Genomic DNA, 20898 nt, shown 5'->3' with positions numbered 1-20898 from the left:
GGGAAATATATACAAGGAAGGGGTCCAGGATGGGGGACATATACACCAGGATGATTGACATGTATACCAGGATGACGGACATATATACCAGGAAGTAGCCCAAGATGGGGAAGCATTTATGCTAGGCAGGAATCCAGGATGGAGGACATATAAACCTAGAATGGGTCCAACATAAGGACATATATACCTTGAAGTGGCCCAGGATGGGAGGCATATATACCTGGAAGCCACCTAGTATAGTGGTGCATAACTAGATAATAGGTAGGGGGAAACACATATATCCTTCTAGGATTTAGAATGCTACAATAGCCCATACATCTGACTAACATGGAACATGCAGGAGGAGGGGCAGATCAAAATTTTGCACCAGGGCCAATCAGACCCATTGGGATGTGACAAAGTGTGCAAATCACAAATGAGCAGCCACATGATGACTACTCAAACCGTTAAATCTGTGTACAGGAGTGGAACACTAAACGGAATTTTTGCCCCATATGCAAGTAAACCAAGATTTATACTTTAACAGTTATTGGGATTTTTTTTCTTAAAGTATACAGTAATATAGCAAGTTCAATGTATTTGATTACTGGATATGGTTTTTTTTACATTGATTTACTCTCCTTACACAAGCAAGAATAGTTTATGCCTCTTGGAGGGTTTTATCTTTCTCTGGACCAACATTGCAGAAGAATTGTCTGAACTTGGACCAATTATGTTTTTCAGCCTTAGTATTTTACTTTATTACGTTATTTATGTAGGTAAGTCTGTATACATTTGTTGTATGAAATCTGTAATAAGAAACACTAACAAAAGTGCAAAGCTTTAGCATAATAAAAAATAGTGATTTCAATCCCGTCACACGATTAAATATATATTAAAGTCAATCAGAAAATGGGGGGTTCTAAGCTTTAAAAAAAACGTACAGCTTCACATAGCAATTTATAATGGTAAATTCCATCCATCCTCTGCTAGTGGTGGTAATGTCAGTATGTATTGCATGGCACTGCTGATGCCAGTTATTGGCCGAATTGGTCAAAAGCCAGTATAGCATGTCAAAGCTTCAGCAATATAAACACAGACTGACCGGACCATGTAGCGACAGGAGCTTTGAAGGATGGTCTTTTTATATTAAATCAGTATTCCGGTTTCAGACAATAAAATAATTTTTGGCATAAAAAAAGTTATAAAATTTATAACAATTATACAATACAACTTTCTTGTGATCATATGACCATTACAATTTTTTTTTCCACTGGAAGTATACAAATGGAAACTATGAAATCACAGCAAGCAGAATTCTTAAAAATTATAATGCATTGATAAAGTATTTCAATTTTAGAAAGAATAACACGCTTTTCAGATATCATAGTACATAGTAACTCTTTAAGGCTTATTACCTTCAGCTGAAAGTTATTTTTTTTAAAGCCTCGTGTACTCCCTTTAATTTGGTGAAAGCAGTTAGAATTTACCTAAGCTCTTAGAATATTATCTGTATTGATAGCAACATATTTATGCTTCTCATATTGTACTTTTCACTTATGATTTTCATCAGAAAAACATCGAAGGATGTGTCCTTTGTAACAAAAAAGTAGTTTCATTCTTATGTCATATTTTAGCCACTTTCCACTTCATTGACCTCCTCTTCTGAAATTACAGTAGCTGAGACTACAGGCGAATGGTGCCAATATCACTATGCTTTCCGCTTCATTCACTGTGGCCTCAGAAAACCTCACACTCATGTTCATTGCAGCAGTTCTTCGTCAGAATCTAGCTTTCCAGAGTCCATTTTAATCAACTTCTTTTCCAGACACAGAGATATAAGATCTTTCCTGGTAATCATTCCAACCGCCCTGTTATGAAGATCTACAACAATGAGATGGCGAAGTCCTAGTGTACGAAACACAACGTATGCACGTTGAAGGGAGAAATGAGCTTGAACTGCCACGGCAGATTTATTGATATATGGCTCCTGTGAAAAAAGAGAGATTATAGGTTATTAGTATTTTATAGTATTATATCATAGACGGTATGTTTGATATAAAACTGATGATCTGCTTAGAGGTATAATCCATTTTAAATCATTAACAGATATTTTCTGTAGGGTTCTGTAACTTAGGTTTCCGTACTACGGCCTTGTGCCCAAGGAAGTCATCACTGATATCACCATTTTATCAATAACATTTTAGAACATTAACATTTCTGACAAGTTGTAACAGGTTCAAAAGTTTCCGAGCTGTTGCAATTGTTTTCAAACCAATGCAAAAAAAAGTAAAAATTACTTTAGTAAATATATTATACAGACCAAAGTATTTGGAAAGACCAGAGTCTTAATCATTGAATTCAGAAGTTTCATTCAGTCTCACTGCCTTAGATGTATAGTATCCGGCCCCTACCCATGCAGTTTGCCTTTACCAACATTTGTAAAAGAATGGGTCATTCTAAAGGGCTCTCAAATTTCGAGCTTGGTACTGTAATAGAATATCACTGTTATAAAAAGTCAGTTCATGACATTTCTTCCTCCTAAATTTTCTACAATTAACAATGAGTCGCATTATTGAAAAGTGGAAGCGTTTAGGGATCCCAACAAATTAGCCATGAAGTTGGAGATCATGTAAAGTTATGAAACAAGTCGACAAGTGCTGAGGTTCATAGTGCATAAAAGTTGCCAAACTATGCCACCTCCATGACTGCAGAATTGGATAGTCTGTCTGACATTAACATTAGCACAAAACCGGGCACCAGGAGCTCCAGGGGATGTTTTTAGGCAAAGCAGCGGCATACAAGCCTTACATTGCCAAGCAAATTGTCAAGCATTGAATGAAGCGGTGTAAATAATGCTGTCACTGAACTCTGGAGAGGTGGAAACATGTTCTGCAAAGTGATGAAGTGTCATTTCCCATGATATGGGAATCATACAGACAGTATTGTATTATTATTGTGTTGTTATATTGTGCTGTTTCGTGCTGTTGCTATGCAATAAAGTTTGCCCTCTTTGGAAGGTTGTCCTTCCTCTCTTCCTGTCTCTCCCTGATGTAGCTTTGATGTCCGTAACCACTCCCTTCTTCCTCATTCACTGCCTGTCAGTCATCTTAGAAGCCCATGTGTTTGCAGCCCTGTTTCTGAAAAGTCTTTTTTACCTACTGTATGTGTGCATGACTACAAGAATTCAGCTGGAAAATAAATCTTCTTCTGGAATCTTCATACATGCCTCCTACAGTCGAGTTCAAGCTATCTGATGAAATATCTACGTGTGAGTATTGGTATAAGGAGACAGCCTAGAAACGGTATCTCAAGCACCCTAGAATGCAGCCTAGCTATGGAGTCAGTATATCAACCATATTTCTCTATCTGACATCTAATGGACAACTCACAGAGTGGCAAATGCCAGATGAACGTTACCTGTCTAACTGCAGTGTGCGAACTGTAATGTTTGGTGGAGGAGGGATAATGATGTGAAGTTGTTTTTCAGGGGTCTGCATGGGCCACAACTATATTGATGGACAAATAGTTAAACTTTTCGGAATGTGACAACTCAAGAATGGAAAAATTCAGCTGAAATAGATTCTGTAATAAGGGGGGTTAATACTGTGGTACAGAAATAATTCAGGTAAATGTACCTTAAATATAATTTTATTTTTTTAACCTAAAATATTGCTACTTATTTTCCTTCTATACTTTTATACTAATCGGAGTTTCATTTTTCTAAAACCGTTTTAAATGTCCTGCAATGCCATGCAATTAAAGTTGTGGCTGCTTCTAGCAACCACTAGGGGAAGCCTACTTATCAAAATAGTATGCAACAATATCCCCCTGTAGCTGAAATCTGAATTTTATAATTTGCGATTTAAAGATCAAGATTATAACTAAGATCTGGCACTATGACAATACATTAATCAGCACAGAATGATTTACATAAAAATATGGTGTTAAAGTGAACATTCATTTTAAGGCTGTATGCCTTTTTATATATTTCTTTGATTGTCCAGTAATCTAGAAATGTATTGTACAACATTTATAAATATATATGAAATATAGAATTTGCACCACATTAATCAATTTCTTTTCTATAACTCAATAACAGTAAACTAAAAAATTGCACTATGGACACATTCTTAAAGAGAACCTGTTATCATGACCAGACATGATAAAAGAAAGGTATGGGCATAAAGGTGCAGTCCTTCTAAATTGATAGCTACCTTCACTGTAGGAATCCGCAGCCTGGTTATTCTTTGATCACCATTGTTTAGGTGCAATAATCTGCTTGTGCATCAGGGCTGGCCTGTGGAGCAGGACTATGGGTCTTCAGCTCTGCCACGGCCCCTCAGCTGTCTCTGGTGATAGAATCTACATATTGTTTAAAATTCTACACCGGCATTGTCCTAACCGCGGGCAGCGTTTGGGCAGATCGATTTGGTTGCAGGCTTCAGTAAAATGGCGCTGGTGGTGGCACATGCGCAGATTGAGATCTCGGCTCAATGATGAGGCTAGATCTCAATCTGAGCATGGGCCACCACCAGCGCCATTTTCATGAAGCCTGCCGAGAAGTTAATGTGCGCATGTGCTGCCACTGGCGCAATTTTACTGAAGCCCATAACCAGATCGATTTGCGCAAGCACCACCCGTGGCTAGGATGGCATCAACGTGGAATTTTAAACAGTATGTACTGTAGATACTTACTGTAAAGGCAACTGATGGGCCATGGCAGAGATGAAGACCCAACCAACAGTCTCGACCCACAGGCCCACCCCAATGCATGAACAACTTATTCCACTAAAACTTCTAATGGTGATTAAAGGATAACCAGGCTGTGGATTTCTACAGTGAAAGTACAGTACTTCTTAAATCAGCAGAACAGTGCCTTTATGCCCATTCCTTTAGGTTATTGTGCCTGATCCTGATGACAGGTTTTCTTTAAAGATCTGTAAGGAACAAAACAGAAAAAGTTGTTTTACTGTGCAAAAGTTTTGGGCAGCAAAAAAGAAAGAAAATGATGCAAAGTAATCCATTAAAATAGAATAGTTTATTTTTGCCAATTAATAAAATACAAAGTGAATAAATAAGACACACATTTTTGCTTTCAAAACAGCATGAAAGAATTATATGGATGTAGGTTTGTTCAGACCCTTGTGTCTCTTCATGTAATCCCAGACACACTCAATGATGTTGGGATCAGGACTCAGTGGAGGCCATATGATCACTCCCAGGACTCCTGGTTCTTCTGTACCCTGGAGACAGTTCTTTTGACATTGGCTGTATGTTTAATGTTATTACCCTGCTGCAGAGTATTTATGGAGCCAATTAAATGTTTCTCTTTTGGTACTGCATGAATAATAAATATATACTATTTCTCAGTGTTGAGGACAAGAAATGGGCAATGTTGAGGACTATAGACGCTGTGATCAGCCAAGGAAACTTATTGAAGCAGAGAAAAGACACATCGTGCTCCATTCAAATTTGGAAGCAAATTTGGTAGCAATCAGTGAGACCCAGCTACACCCATTTACTATTGGACAAGTCTGGTCAGTAGTTGTCTTCATAGAAGAAATGAGGCCAAAGAAACATACTTTTGACATGCAGTCAATGTCACAAAGAACTATTGTCAGCATAGAGAAGAACAAGGAAGTGATGATATGTCTCCAAAGAGCTTTGATCTGAATATCATCTCTTCTGTCTTGAAGAGACAAGAAGAGATGAAAGGATTTACACAAGATTACATCCATAGAAGATCTGTGGTTAGTTCTCCAAGATGTTTGGAACAACAACACTGCTGAGTTACTTCAAATTCTGTGTGAAAGTGTACTTACAAGAATTGATGATGTTTTGAAGGCAAAGGGAGGTCATACCTAATATTGCTTTGATTTAGATTTCTGGCTCATTCATTCATTCATTCACTTTTCATCTTGTTAGATCATAAAAATAAACTATTAATACTTCTATTCACTTTTATTTTTAAAGGCATTTTTTATTTTACAGCACTTTTTCCACACTAGTCTAAAACTTTTGCACACTACTATGTGTACCCCCACTTCCTCATAATCCTTCATTTGCGTATTGTTTCTGCATATCTATATTATTATTATTTTCTGGCTTATTCACATCCACCACTATCTACAAGTCGCTTATCCACATCTACTACTTCTAGGTGCTATGAAGATGGCCATGTATGAAATATAAATCATTACGCTAGTTGTGAATACAAAAGTACCTATAATTTGAAAGTTAAAGTATGCATGGTCTTGTGCCCTCACCCTCACAAGAAGTTAAAACAGCTTTCTGTGCACATACTGGTATAATATATCTAGGAACTTCCCCAATTCTCATTCTCTGTTACTGGCCATGCATTATTTGAGTTGATAGTTCATCTTAATTGACATTATGCCAGCACAATAGGTGCTGGAACTTCCTGTCCTCCACTTCTCAACTATCATTAGCGTTCCCCTGATTGGAAAACCTGCCTGTATGCAATATAACAAATAAAACTTCCACTCATAGATAAATACAAAAACTAACACCTTGAGCAAGAGACATAGAGCGAGGATTTTGCTTTGAATTCAAATTGTTCATAATGAACATAACAGAACGTAATGTATTTTATTAATGTCTTAGCCAAAGTAGCCAAGAAAGTTCATTACATTTAATGAGGTACAAAAATTCTCCTATATAGGCAGGAGTTCCGAAATATAGAAAGATATCAATTCAATGAAAAAGAGCAGTAAAAGAAAATCAAGCCTAAGTAAAGATTTATCCTGACAGATAATATACATAGGCCCTAATAAGGGAATTTATCAACCCATCTGCGGCAGAAAATTGGCATCAAAAAGTCATACATTTTGCAGTAAGTGGATGGGAAGTGTGACCTAGCAAAAATGGCCATGGTCTACCATTTCAACAAATCATTTATACCAGAAAATGAGTGCACGTACAGTCCAAAGATGTGTCAAGTTTATTAAGAGTGCGCCTCTTAATTCATTTTGCGCACCTTATTCTAGCAGACTATAGTTTCAAAACTGGCAGATGAAACACCAGCTTTGATAAATTCTACTCGAACTCTTTGTCAGTAAGACTTTCATAAAGCGGATTAATGTAGTCAACTTTGCACAGGTTAATAAAATATTTCTTTTATTTATTATTATGCTTGCTTATATTACCCTGAATACCGTAAAATTGTGTAAATCATACAGATCCTGATGTTATAAGTTGCTATGCTGTAATTCTGTAAACTCTTTGTCAGTAGTAATATGAAATGGTTTTATACATTGCACCACGCACATTGCAACTTGACCAAATCAAAGTTGCCCATGAGAATAGACGAAACCTTACCTTCTACACAGTGAATCAAACTGTGAAATGAAGTGCTGAAAGCGAGGTTTGTTAAACTTTATACCACAGGCTTACCTTCAGCTATTGTGACTGGAAGGAATCCAAGTATTAAAATTGAGAATTAAATCGAGCAATGTGATTTTTTTTTCCCTATGGCAGTAGTATATTATATTATATATTTAAAGCCACTTTACAGTCTATTTCATTTCCTCGATAGTAAAGTATACCGTGCTGAAGGACGTGGGTGGCTGCGAGAATTAAGGAACCTGTTCAATGTACAGTATATACAGACAGAAACATTTGGACTATTAGTAAGCAGCCAGAACTGATATATTAATGTAAATGAAACAAAGTTTTTCCCAGACTGAAAATTCCATCATTTAACCCCTTAGTGATAGAGCCAATTTTAAACTTCATGACCTGACCAGATTTTTTAAATCTGACCAGTGTCACTTTCTGAGGTAATAACTCTGGAACGCTTGAAAGGTTCCCACTGATTCTGAGATTGCTTTTTCATGACATATTGTACTTCATGATAGTGGTTAAATTTGCTCGATATGACTTGCACTGATTTGTGAAATTATTGGAAATTTGTCGAAAATGTAGAAAATTTAGCCATTTTCAAACTTTTAATTTTTTCTTATGCCCTTAAACCAGAGTTATGTTGCACAAAATAGTTAATAATTAACATTTACTACATGTCCACTTTACATCTGCATCATTTTTGAAACATAATTTTTTTTAGGAAATTTGAAGGGTTAAAAGTTGATACACAATTTTTTCATTTTCCCAACACAATTTACAATTTCCTTTTTTAATTACATTTCCTTTTTTCAGGAATAACATCGCATTTGAAGTCACTTTGAAGGGCCTATTGTTAGGGATCAAGTTCCCGCCTCTGCACAGGGGCAATCTCGGGCCATCTCCGCTGCGGTCTCCCATTCTTCTCCTGCCGCAGTGGAGCCTGCTCAGCGGAGATGTCAGTCCCAGTGTCTCGCTCAGTCTGACTCTGTGCAAAGGGTTACTGCTGCCTTTCCAGCTTCTGCCATTGTAGCCAGTACTGGGCAGCGGTGATCAGACATTTTTGGGACTAAGTCCTGCTTTTCCCCTTCTGAGCATGCCCAGGCTAAGACCTCTCGTTGGAGATCAAGGGTCACATGCTTAGATACTGCAGCAAATCCCATTGGTCCTCCAGGAAGGTCCTGAAGGTGCTCAACTTCTGTGGCAGCCTCCCATTGGTCCTTCTGGGAAGGTCCTGTACTTGCTGCAGCTATAAAAGGTTCGCATGACCGCACGGCCATGAGCTAGTATTCATCTAAGTTATGTGCTTTGCGCCAGTGTGATTATGTGTGTATATGTTGAGGGACACGGCTGAAATAAGCCCCTAGAATACCGGCACCTCCGGTGAGGAGATTGTGTGTCTGCATGACCACTGACTGCTATCAGCTCAGCAGTTAGTGTCATGATTCTCAATGGCGAGAGAACATAGCCCAGCATATATGAGAACTAGCTCTTGGAAGATGGAAACTATACTGACCATGAACTAAACCTGCCACACAACTAGAAGTGGCCGGGTAGCATGCCTACGTTTTTTAACCCTAGATGCCCAGCGCCAGCCGGAGAACTACCTAATCCTAGCAGAGGAAAAGACAGTCCTGGCTCACCTCTAGAGAAATTTTCCCAAAAGGCAGACAGAGGCCCCCACATATATTGGCGGTGATTTTAGATGAAATGACAAACGTAGTATGAAAATAGGTTTAGCAAAATCGAGGTCCGCTTTCTAGATAGCAGGAAGACAGAAAGGACACTTTCATGGTCAGCAGAAAACCCTATCAAAACACCATCCAGAAATTCCTTTAAGACTCTAGCATTAACTCATAACACCAGAGTGGCAATTTCCGATCACAAGAGCTTTCCAGACACAGTAACGAAACAGCAGCTGTGAACAGGAACAAAATGCAAAAACACACAAGGACAAAAGTCCAACTTAGCTGGGAGTTGTCTAGTAGCAGGAACAAGCACAGAAGGCTTCTGATTACATTGTTGACCGGCAAGAAACTGACAGAGGAGCAAGGTTATATAGCGACTCCCACATCCTGATAGGAGCAGGTGAACAGAGGGGATGATGCACACAAGTTCAATTCCACAAGTGGCCACCGGGGGAGCCCAGAATCCAATTTCACAACAGTACCCCCCCCCCTCAAGGAGGGGGCACCGAACCCTCACCAGAACCACCAGGGCGATCAGGATGAGCCCTATGAAAGGCACGGACAAGATCGGAGGCATGAACATCAGAGGCAGTGACCCAAGAATTATCCTCCTGACCGTATCCCTTCCATTTGACCAGATACTGGAGTCTCCGTCTGGAAACACGAGAGTCTAAGATCTTTTCCACAATGTACTCCAACTCACCCTCAACCAACACCGGAGCAGGAGGCTCAACGGAAGGCACAACCGGTACCTCATACCTGCGCAACAATGACCGATGAAAAACATTATGAATCGAAAAGGATGCAGGGAGGTCCAAACGGAAGGACACAGGGTTAAGAATCTCCAATATCTTGTACGGGCCGATGAACCGAGGCTTAAACTTAGGAGAAGAAACCCTCATAGGGACAAAACGAGAAGACAACCACACCAAGTCCCCAACACAAAGCCGAGGACCAACACGACGACGGCGGTTGGCAAAAAGCTGAGTCTTCTCCTGGGACAACTTCAAATTGTCCACCACCTGCCCCCAAATCTGATGCAACCTCTCCACCACAGCATCCACTCCAGGACAATCCGAAGATTCCACTTGACCGGAGGAAAATCGAGGATGAAACCCCAAATTACAGAAAAACGGGGACACCAAGGTGGCAGAGCTGGCCCGATTATTGAGGGCGAACTCCGCCAAAGGCAAAAAAGCAACCCAATCATCCTGATCCGCAGACACAAAACACCTCAAATATGTCTCCAAGGTCTGATTAGTCCGCTCGGTCTGGCCATTAGTCTGAGGATGGAAAGCAGACGAAAAAGACAAATCTATGCCCATCCTAGCACAGAATGCCCGCCAAAATCTAGACACGAATTGGGTCCCTCTGTCAGAAACGATATTCTCAGGAATACCATGCAAACGAACAACATTTTGAAAAAACAGAGGAACCAACTCGGAAGAAGAAGGCAACTTAGGCAAGGGAACCAGATGGACCATCTTAGAGAAACGGTCACACACCACCCAGATGACAGACATCTTCTGAGAAACAGGCAGATCCGAAATAAAATCCATCGAGATGTGCGTCCAAGGCCTCTTCGGGATAGGCAAGGGCAACAACAATCCACTAGCCCGAGAACAACAAGGCTTGGCCCGAGCACAAACGTCACAAGACTGCACAAAGCCTCGCACATCTCGTGACAGGGAAGGCCACCAGAAGGACCTTGCCACCAAATCCCTGGTACCAAAGATTCCAGGATGACCTGCCAACGCAGAAGAATGAACCTCAGAGATGACTCTACTGGTCCAATCATCAGGAACAAACAGTCTACCAGGTGGGCAACGATCAGGTCTATCCGCCTGAAACTCCTGCAAGGCCCGCCGCAGGTCTGGAGAAACGGCAGACAATATCACTCCATCTTTAAGGATACCTGTGGGCTCAGAATTACCAGGGGAGTCAGGCTCAAAACTCCTAGAAAGGGCATCCGCCTTAACATTCTTAGAACCCGGTAGGTACGACACCACAAAATTAAACCGAGAGAAAAACAATGACCAGCGCGCCTGTCTAGGATTCAGGCGCCTGGCAGACTCAAGGTAAATTAAATTTTTGTGGTCAGTCAATACCACCACCTGATGTCTGGCCCCCTCAAGCCAGTGACGCCACTCCTCAAAAGCCCACTTCATGGCCAAAAGCTCCCGATTCCCAATATCATAATTCCGCTCGGCGGGCGAAAATTTACGGGAAAAAAAAGCACAAGGTCTCATCACGGAGCAGTCGGAACTTCTCTGCGACAACACCGCCCCAGCTCCGATTTCAGAAGCGTCGACCTCAACCTGAAAAGGAAGAGCAACATCAGGCTGACGCAACACTGGGGCGGAAGAAAAGTGGCGCTTGAGCTCCCGAAAGGCCTCCACAGCATCAGGGGACCAATCAGCAACATCAGCACCTTTCTTAGTCAAATCAGTCAATGGTTTTACAACATCAGAAAAACCAGCAATAAATCGACGATAAAAGTTAGCAAAGCCCAAAAATTTCTGAAGACTCTTAAGAGAAGAGGGTTGCGTCCAATCACCAATAGCCTTAACCTTGACAGGATCCATCTCGATGGAAGAGGGGGAAAAAATGTATCCCAAGAAAGAAATCTTTTGAACCCCAAAAACACACTTAGAACCCTTCACACACAAGGAATTAGACCGCAAAACCTGAAAAACCCTCCTGACCTGCTGGACATGAGAGTCCCAGTCATCCGAAAAAATCAGAATATCATCCAGATAAACAATCATAAATTTATCCAAATAATCGCGGAAAATGTCATGCATAAAGGACTGGAAGACTGAAGGGGCATTTGAAAGACCAAAAGGCATCACCAAATACTCAAAATGGCCCTCGGACGTATTAAATGCGGTTTTCCACTCATCCCCCTGCTTGATTCGCACCAAATTATACGCCCCACGGAGATCAATCTTAGAGAACCACTTGGCCCCCTTTATACGAGCAAACAAATCAGTAAGCAGTGGTAACGGATATTGATATTTAACCGTGATTTTATTCAAAAGTCGATAATCAATACACGGCCTCAAAGAGCCGTCTTTCTTAGACACAAAGAAAAAACCGGCTCCTAAGGGAGATGACGAAGGACGAATCTGTCCCTTTTCCAAGGACTCCTTTATATATTCTCGCATAGCAGCGTGTTCAGGCACAGACAGATTAAATAAACGACCCTTAGGGTATTTACTACCCGGAATCAAGTCTATGGCACAATCGCACTCCCGGTGCGGAGGTAGTGAACCAACCTTGGGTTCTTCAAAAACGTCACGAAAGTCAGACAAGAATTCAGGAATCTCAGAGGGAATAGATGATGAAATGGAAACCAAAGGTACGTCCCCATGAGTTCCTTTACATCCCCAGCTTAACACAGACATAGCTCTCCAGTCGAGGACTGGGTTATGAGATTGCAGCCATGGCAATCCCAGCACCAAAACATCATGTAGATTATACAGCACCAGAAAACGAATAACCTCCTGGTGATCCGGATTAACACGCATAGTCACTTGTGTCCAGTATTGTGGTTTATTACTAGCCAATGGGGTGGAGTCAATCCCTTTCAGAGGTATCGGAGCCTCCAGTGGCTCCAAATCATACCCACAGCGTTTGGCAAAGGACCAATCCATAAGACTCAAAGCAGCGCCAGAGTCGACATAGGCGTCCGCGGTAATAGATGACAAAGAACAAATCAGGATCACAGATAGAATAAACTTAGACTGTAAAGTGCTAATTGAAACAGACTTGTCAGGCTTCTTAGTACGCTTAAAGCATGCTGATATAACATGAGTTGAATCACCACAATAGAAGCACAACCCATTTTTTCGTCTAAAATTCTGCCGCTCGCTTCTGGACAGAATTCTATCACATTGCATATTTTCTGGCGTTTTCTCAGTAGACACCGCCAAATGGTGCACAGGTTTGCGCTCCCGCAGACGCCTATCGATCTGAATAGCCATCGTCATGGACTCATTCAGACTCGCAGGCACAGGGAACCCCACCATAACATCCTTAATGGCATCAGAGAGACCTTCTCTGAAAATCGCCGCCAGGGCGCACTCATTCCACTGAGTAAGCACAGACCATTTGCGGAATTTTTGGCAGTATATTTCAGCTTCATCTTGCCCCTGAGACAAGGACATCAAGGCCTTTTCCGCCTGAAGCTCTAAATGAGGTTCCTCATAAAGCAACCCCAAGGCCAGAAAAAACGCATCCACATTGAGCAACGCAGGATCCCCTGGTGCCAATGCAAAAGCCCAGTCTTGAGGGTCGCCCCGGAGCAAGGAAATTACAATCCTGACCTGCTGTGCAGGGTCTCCGGCAGAGCGAGACTTCAGGGACAAAAACAATTTGCAATTATTTTTAAAATTTTGAAAGTGAGATCTATTCCCCGAGAAGAATTCAGGCAAAGGAATTCTAGGCTCAGACATAGGTGCATGAACAACAAAATCTTGCAAATTTTGTACCTTTGTGGCGAGATTATTCAAACCTGTAGCTACACTCTGAAGATCCATTTGAAACAGGTGAACACAGAGCCATTCAAGGATTAGAAGGAGAGAAAGAGAGGAAGGCTGCAGTATAGGCAGACTAGCAAGTGATTCAATTAAGAGCACACTCAGAACTAGAGGAAAAAAAAAAAAAAAATTGTAGCAGACTTCTTTTTTCTCTCCTTTCTCAGCCAGTAATTTAACCCTTTTTTGGGCCGGTCAAACTGTCATGATTCTCAATGGCGAGAGAACATAGCCCAGCATATATGAGAACTAGCTCTTGGAAGATGGAAACTATACTGACCATGAACTAAACCTGCCGCACAACTAGAAGTGGCCGGGTAGCATGCCTACGTTTTTTAACCCTAGATGCCCAGCGCCAGCCGGAGAACTACCTAATCCTAGCAGAGGAAAAGACAGTCCTGGCTCACCTCTAGAGAAATTTTCCCAAAAGGCAGACAGAGGCCCCCACATATATTGGCGGTGATTTTAGATGAAATGACAAACGTAGTATGAAAATAGGTTTAGCAAAATCGAGGTCCGCTTTCTAGATAGCAGGAAGACAGAAAGGACACTTTCATGGTCAGCAGAAAACCCTATCAAAACACCATCCAGAAATTCCTTTAAGACTCTAGCATTAACTCATAACACCAGAGTGGCAATTTCCGATCACAAGAGCTTTCCAGACACAGTAACGAAACAGCAGCTGTGAACAGGAACAAAATGCAAAAACACACAAGGACAAAAGTCCAACTTAGCTGGGAGTTGTCTAGTAGCAGGAACAAGCACAGAAGGCTTCTGATTACATTGTTGACCGGCAAGAAACTGACAGAGGAGCAAGGTTATATAGCGACTCCCACATCCTGATAGGAGCAGGTGAACAGAGGGGATGATGCACACAAGTTCAATTCCACAAGTGGCCACCGGGGGAGCCCAGAATCCAATTTCACAACAAGTTAGCTTGCGGGCCTGTGAGTCTAACAGGGTGCAGTGCTTTCCTTTCACAGCTACTCTGTGAAGTAACAGAGCTAGCTTATACCGCCAAATAGTTCCACCATTCTCTAGCAGCAGGTTCCTCCTGCACGGTGGACCCTGAGCTGCGAACGCACCAATAATAAACATCTATATTTACTTGGTGCGTAGCCCTAACATAATACTAGCGCCAGGGTCTGGCTAGTAAATGGCGGACGATCAGCGTCTACAGCAGTACATCCAGCAGCTGGAGGGTAGGTTGGCGGCTCTAGAGTGCACAACCTCAGCTGTGGATGTTACCGCAGTCGCTGTTCAGCTGTGTAGCTGCAGCCAGTTTGTCCTCTGCCACCCCTGCTCCGACTTTATCCCATCTCCCGCTTTTAGACAAGTTTGCTGATGACAGTAAGCTATGTCGGGGATTCATGAGTCAGTGCTCCATACATCTAGAGCTTCTGGCTGCACGTTTTCCTACGGAACGGGCGAAAGTGGGTTTTATCTTATCCCTTTTGTCGGGCAGGGCATTAGAGTGGGCAACGCCACTGTGGGAGCATGATGATCGTGTGGTGCAGAGTTGCTCCTCTCTTCCTGGACTCTCTGAAACAGGTCTTTTTAAGACCTCATGTCACCCACGATACAGAGCTCCAACTGTTGGCAATAACACAGGGTTCGTCCATGGTCAGCCAGTTCACCGTCCAATTCTGGACTCTGGTCTCAGAGCTGGAGTGGCCTGATAAAGTCCTTATTCCGGTGTTCTGGAAAGGACTGGCAGACCATGTGAAGGATGCCTTGGCCACCAGGGAGATTCCCGCCACACTGGAGGAGCTCATTACAATATCTACCTGCATCGACCTCCATTTTAATGAACAGAGGTTAGAGCGGACCCAGTGTATGCAGAGGTTCCGGCTGGCTCCCACCTTCGCCAGACCTCTAGAATCTTCCGTTCAGGTGTCCGACTCCCATGAGGCCATGGAGGTTTCTCGAGCGGGACCTAAGTCCTGGGCCGCTCGAGTACCCGTGGTTTAAATATTTGCCAACAGTTAGGACATTATGCTAATAAATGTCCACAGCGGTCGGGAAAACGATCGCGTCTAGTAACCATTGGAGGTGGTTCACTAGACACAGCGGCATTTTCCTCCAAGTTGTCCTTTAAGGGGACAATCACGTTAGGCTCATCCACTCTAACAGTCGAGCTTTGTGTGGACTCTGGAGCAGAGGGGAATTTCATGTCCTCTGCTTTTGCTCTGCGCCATGCAATACCTCTGGTGATGCTCGCCAAACCGGTGACTGTTAGAGTAGTGAATGGGTCGACACTTCCCTCACAAATCACACACCAGACTGTCCCTTTCACATTATCCATGTCCCCTTCCCACCAGGAGATTATTTCCCTTCTTGTCCTTCCCGAGGGAATGGACAAGATTCTACTGGGAATAACCTGGCTCCATTTCCACTCCCCACATATTGAGTGGACCTCTGGGAGGATATTGGGTTGGAGTTCATCATGTAAGGGCAGAAGTGTGAGGGAGTGCGTTCAGGTTTCCACTACTGAGATACCTGCAGATCTTTCTTCCCTTCCCAAGTGCTATTGGTCCTATGCAAACGTCTTCTCCAAAAAGGCTGCGGAGACCCTTCCGCCTCACCGCCCCTATGACTGTCCTATTGATCTTGTGCCTGGAGCACATTTCCTTGCTTTAGTACAGTTTAGTGCAGCCATTGATCTATTTGCTATGTAAGTCTTTTTTGGTTATGCACCTGTTCAGACTAGATTGCTGTTCAGTCAGTTTACCTATATTTACTATGTACTATTTTTTCTGACTTGAACGCCCTGCCCTTCACCATGCTGTGATTTTAATTACATCCAAATACAGTTGGTTCCGACCTTCCTATAAATGCAGGCTTTACCATGTTATTAGCCATAGGTAAGTGTTCACACTAGGCAGTCAGGTCAGGGACCCATCCGATCTGAGATTACCTTGATGTTTGGTGGATGGGCTCACATTTTTTGGCCAAATCTTGTGCTAAACATCTCATGTGCTTTTTCATATATTTCACAAGCCATTATGCTATTCACATTTCATATATCGCACATTTCCTTGCTTTAGTACAGTTGAGTGTAGCCATTGATCTATTTGCTATGGAGCAGAACCTCCTCGGGGACGGGTCTATCTCCTCTCTCTCCCGGAAATGGAGGCTATGCCCCAATACATCCAGGAGAAGATTTCAAGAGGGTTCATTAAGGAAGTCAGTGTCACCTGCAGGGGCGAGGTTCTTCTTCGTGCAGAAGAAGAACGGAGATTTACGTTCATGCATAGATTACAGGGGTCTTAACGCCATCACCGTTAAGAATAAGTACCCATTGCCCCTGATTTCTGAGCTCTTTGATAGGCTACGGGGAGCAAGGGTATTTACCAAATTAGATCTGCGGGGTGCTTATAACCTGATTCGCATCCGTGAAGGGGACGAATGGAAGACGGCTTTTAATACCAGGGATGGGCACTATGAGTATCTGGTGATGCCCTTCGGACTCTGTAATGCCCCAGCCGTTTTTCAAGACTTTGTTAATGATATCTCCTGGGATATGCTTTCCACCTTGGTCATAGTCTATCTGGATGATATTCTCATATTTTCTCCAGATATTGACCCCCACCGGAGAGATGTTGGCAGAGTCTTCGACCTCTTACGGGCAAATTCCCTCTATGCAAAGTTGGAGAAGTGTATGTTTGAGCAGGAGTCTTTACCTTTCCTGGGCTATATGATCTCCGCCCAGGGATTGGCTATGGATCCTGCCAAACTACAGGTTGTGATGGACTGGCAAGAACCTCATTCTCTTAAAGCGGTGCAGCGCTTCTCAACTTTGGTATCTCCCTTGGTAGCCCTCACCAAGAAGGGAGCAAATCCCAAATTGTGGTCTGAAGAGGTCTCCAAGGCTTTCTCTTCTATTAAGTCTCATTATGCTAGCGCTCCCACTTTACATCGTCCCGATGTTGATAAGCCATTTATCTAAAGGATGCTCAAGGTTGGAAGCATCCTTGCTTCTTCTTCTCCAAGACCTTCACACCAGCGGAGAGGAATTATTCCATAGGGGACAGGAAGTTGCAAGCAATGAAGTTGGCCTTCTCGGAGTGGAGACATCTTTTGGAGGGGGCTCGCTTTCCCTTCCAAGTCTTCACGGACCACAAAAATTTGGTATATTTACAAACAGCCCAGCGGCTAAATTCTCATCAGGCCACATGGTCTTTGTTCTTCTGCCGGTTCCACTTCACCCTCCATTATCTCGCTGGGGAGAAGAACATTCATGCTGACGCCCTCTCTCGCTCCGTTGTGTCTTCTGAGGAGGAGGAAGGGGAGCCTCGGCTTATTGTCCCTTCTGAGAGCCTGAGAACTGTAGGTCTGGTTTCGCTAGAGTCAGTGCCTCTGAGCAAGACTTTTGTACCTATTAATTTGAGACCGGAGGTTCTCTCTTTGGCTCATTCGTCCAGGGTGGGTGGACATTTTGGGACAAAGTGGCCGCATATGATCCGTGACATCGGAGATTATATTCGGGCGAGTGTCTCCTGCGCCAAAATTAAGTCTCCTCGACAACGGCCAGCTGGTTTACTTTATCCCTTGACGGTGGCAGACAGGCCCTGGGAGATGGTCGGGATGGACTTTGTGGTGGGCTTGCCCAAGTCTCGTGGCTGTACCATCATTTGGGTTATCACCGATCATTTTTCTAAAATGGTGCACTTGGTGCCACTTCCACAGCTACCTTCTGCACGGGCCTTGGCAGCGTTGTTTATAAACACATCTTCCGCCTACACGGTATGCCGGACAAAATTGTCAGTGACCGGGGTCTCCAGTTTGCATCTCCGTTCTGGAGAGAGCTTTGTGTCTTCTCAGCATTGAGTTGAATCTCTCTTCTGCATATCATCCTGAGACGAATGGTTTATTAGAGAGGGCCAACCTGACCTTGGTCACAGATCTGCGACATTTTGTCTCAGCCAGGCAGGATGACTGGGCATCCTTGCTATCGTGGGCAGAGTTTGCTCTGAACAACGCTGTAGCCGACTCCACTGGACAGACCCCATTCCTCCTTAACTATGGTCAGCATCGGCGGGTACCTGTGCCTATGCCCGTGTCTTCTGCCGACTCCAGGGTGGCAGACTGGGCTGTGGAGGCATGGGACATTTGAGACCGCACTCAGGATGCCATCCGGGCCTCCAAGGAGAGAATGAGGTCCTCCGCCGATGCACATCGGCGCCCCGCTCCGACCTTTGCTCCTGGCAACTTAGTGTGGCTCTCCGCCCATAACATCAGGCTGCGAGTTGAGTCCACTAAGTTTGCACCGCGCTACTTGGGCCCTTTCAAGGTTCTCGAACAGGTTAACCATGTGGTCTACCATTTGGCCCTTCCGCCACGCTTGGGTATCACCGACACCTTTCATGTGTCCCTCTTAAAGCCCGTATACATGTCCCGGTTTTCCGAGTCATCTGCCGAGACATCGGGTTCGTCTACGGACGATTACGAGGTGAACGCTATTTTGGGGCGTAAGGTGGTACGTGGCAAAAGATTTTATGTGGTGGACTGGAAGGGTTATGGTCCTGAGGACAGGTCCTGGGAGCCTGCTGAGCACATTCAATCTCCGCAGGTCATTGCTGCCTTCGAGCGTAGCGAGGTCCAATGAGGGGGGCCCTAGGAGGGGGGTAATGTTAGGGGTCGAGTTCCCGCCTCTACACAGGGGGAATCTCGGGCCATTTCCGCTGCGGTCTCCCATTCTTCTCCTGCAGCAGTGGAGCCTGCTCAGCGGAGACGTCGGTCCCAGCATCTCGCTCAGTCTGACTCTGTGCAAAGGGTTACTGCTGCCTTTCCAGCTTCTGCCATTGTAGTCAGTACTGGGCAGCGGTGAGCAGACTTTTTGGGACTAAGTCCTGCTTTTCCCCTTCTGAGCATACCCATGCTTAGATACTGCAGCAAATCCCATTGGTCCTCCAGGAAGGTCCTGAAGGTGCTCAACTTCTGTGGCAGCCTCCCATTGGTCCTTCTGCGAAGGTCCTGTACTTGCTGCAGCTATAAAAGGTTCGCATGACCGCACGGCCATGCGCTAGTATCAATCTAAGTTATGTGCTTTGCGCCAGTGTGGTTATGTGTGTATGTGTTCAGGGACCCGGCTGAAATAAGCTTCTAGAATAGCGGCACCTCCGGTGAGGAGATTGTGTGTTGTGTATGTATTCAGGGACCCGGCTGAAATAAACTTCTAGAATACCGGCACCTCCAGTGAGGAGATTGTGTGTCTGCATAACCACATACTGCTATCAGTTCGACAGTTAGCTTGCATACCTGTGAGGCTAACAGGGTGCAGTGCTTTCCTTTCACGGCTACTCTGTGAAGTAACAGAGCTAGCTTATACCACCAAATAGTGCCACCATTCACTAGCAGCAGGTTCCTCCTACACGGTGGATCCCGGGCTGCGAACGCACCAATAATAAACATCTATATTTACTCGGTGCGTTCCGCTAGCCCTAACACCTATATGACAGACAATGCCCAAAATGGACACCATTCTAAAAACAGCACCACAAAGTTCTCAAAACCACATTCAAGAAGATTATTAACCCTTCAGATGCTTCACAGGAACTAAAGCAAGGTGAAAGAAAGCAATTAACATTTAATGTTTTTTCACAAAAATATTACTTTAGAAACGGAATTTTTTTATTTTCACAAGGGTACTAGGTGAAAACAGACCCCAAAATATGTTGTTCAATTTGTTCTGGGTACGCCTATACCCCATGTGTGGGGGAAAATTATTGAGCGCATGGCAGGGCTCAAAAGGGAAGGAGCACTATTTGTCTTTTTGAGCACAACATTAGCTTGAATAAAGAGCATTTGGAGAGCCCCTGATATGTCTAAACTGCAGAAACTCCCCATAAGTGACACCATTTTAGAAACTAGACCCCTCAAGAAATGTATCAAGATTTGTCGTGAGCACCTTGAACCCCCAGGTGCTTCACAGAAGTTTATAATGTACAGCTATAAAAATAAAAAAATCTATTTTTTCCAACAAAATGTACTTTTAGCACCAATTTTTATTATTTTCACAAGGGAAACAGGAGGATATAGACCAGAAAATTTGTTGTGCAATTTCTCCTGAGTTCACCAATACCTCATATGTGGGGAAAACTACTGTTTGGGTGCATGGAAGGGCTCGGAAAGGAAGAAGTGATGTTTTGGAACGCAGACTTTGATGTGTGGAAACACCACACTGACCCCATTTTGGTAACTACACCTCTCAAAGATTTTATCCAGGTGTATAGTGAGCATTTTGAACCCACAAGTACTACACAGAATTTGATAACATTATGAAAATATATTGCAAATTTAATTTTTTTCACAAAAATGTTTTAGCCCAA

The 20898-nt window shown here is 43.4% G+C and overlaps 1 protein-coding gene across 3 annotated transcripts in view; it reads right to left on the bottom strand.

The window, feature by feature from the left end:
- Positions 1–334: 334 nt before the first annotated feature.
- LOC143782706 (chloride channel protein D-like) overlaps positions 335–20898 on the bottom strand; it is a 337940-nt gene continuing 317376 nt past the window's right edge. For 2 of the 3 annotated variants that reach the window (XM_077270471.1, XM_077270472.1), the window contains exon 18: positions 335–1969. In XM_077270471.1, coding sequence (XP_077126586.1) covers positions 1742–1969 — 228 coding nt within the window. In that variant the 3' untranslated portion in view covers positions 335–1741. The remainder of the gene's footprint in view (positions 1970–20898) is intronic. The other variant, XM_077270473.1, reaches the window with a different exon arrangement.

Source organism: Ranitomeya variabilis, chromosome 6, assembly GCF_051348905.1.
Source record: "Ranitomeya variabilis isolate aRanVar5 chromosome 6, aRanVar5.hap1, whole genome shotgun sequence".
In the NCBI taxonomy this organism is placed as follows: Eukaryota; Metazoa; Chordata; class Amphibia; order Anura; family Dendrobatidae; genus Ranitomeya; species Ranitomeya variabilis.
Note: the sequence above shows the minus strand (reverse complement) of the source record. Positions and strands in the feature narration are given on the sequence as shown.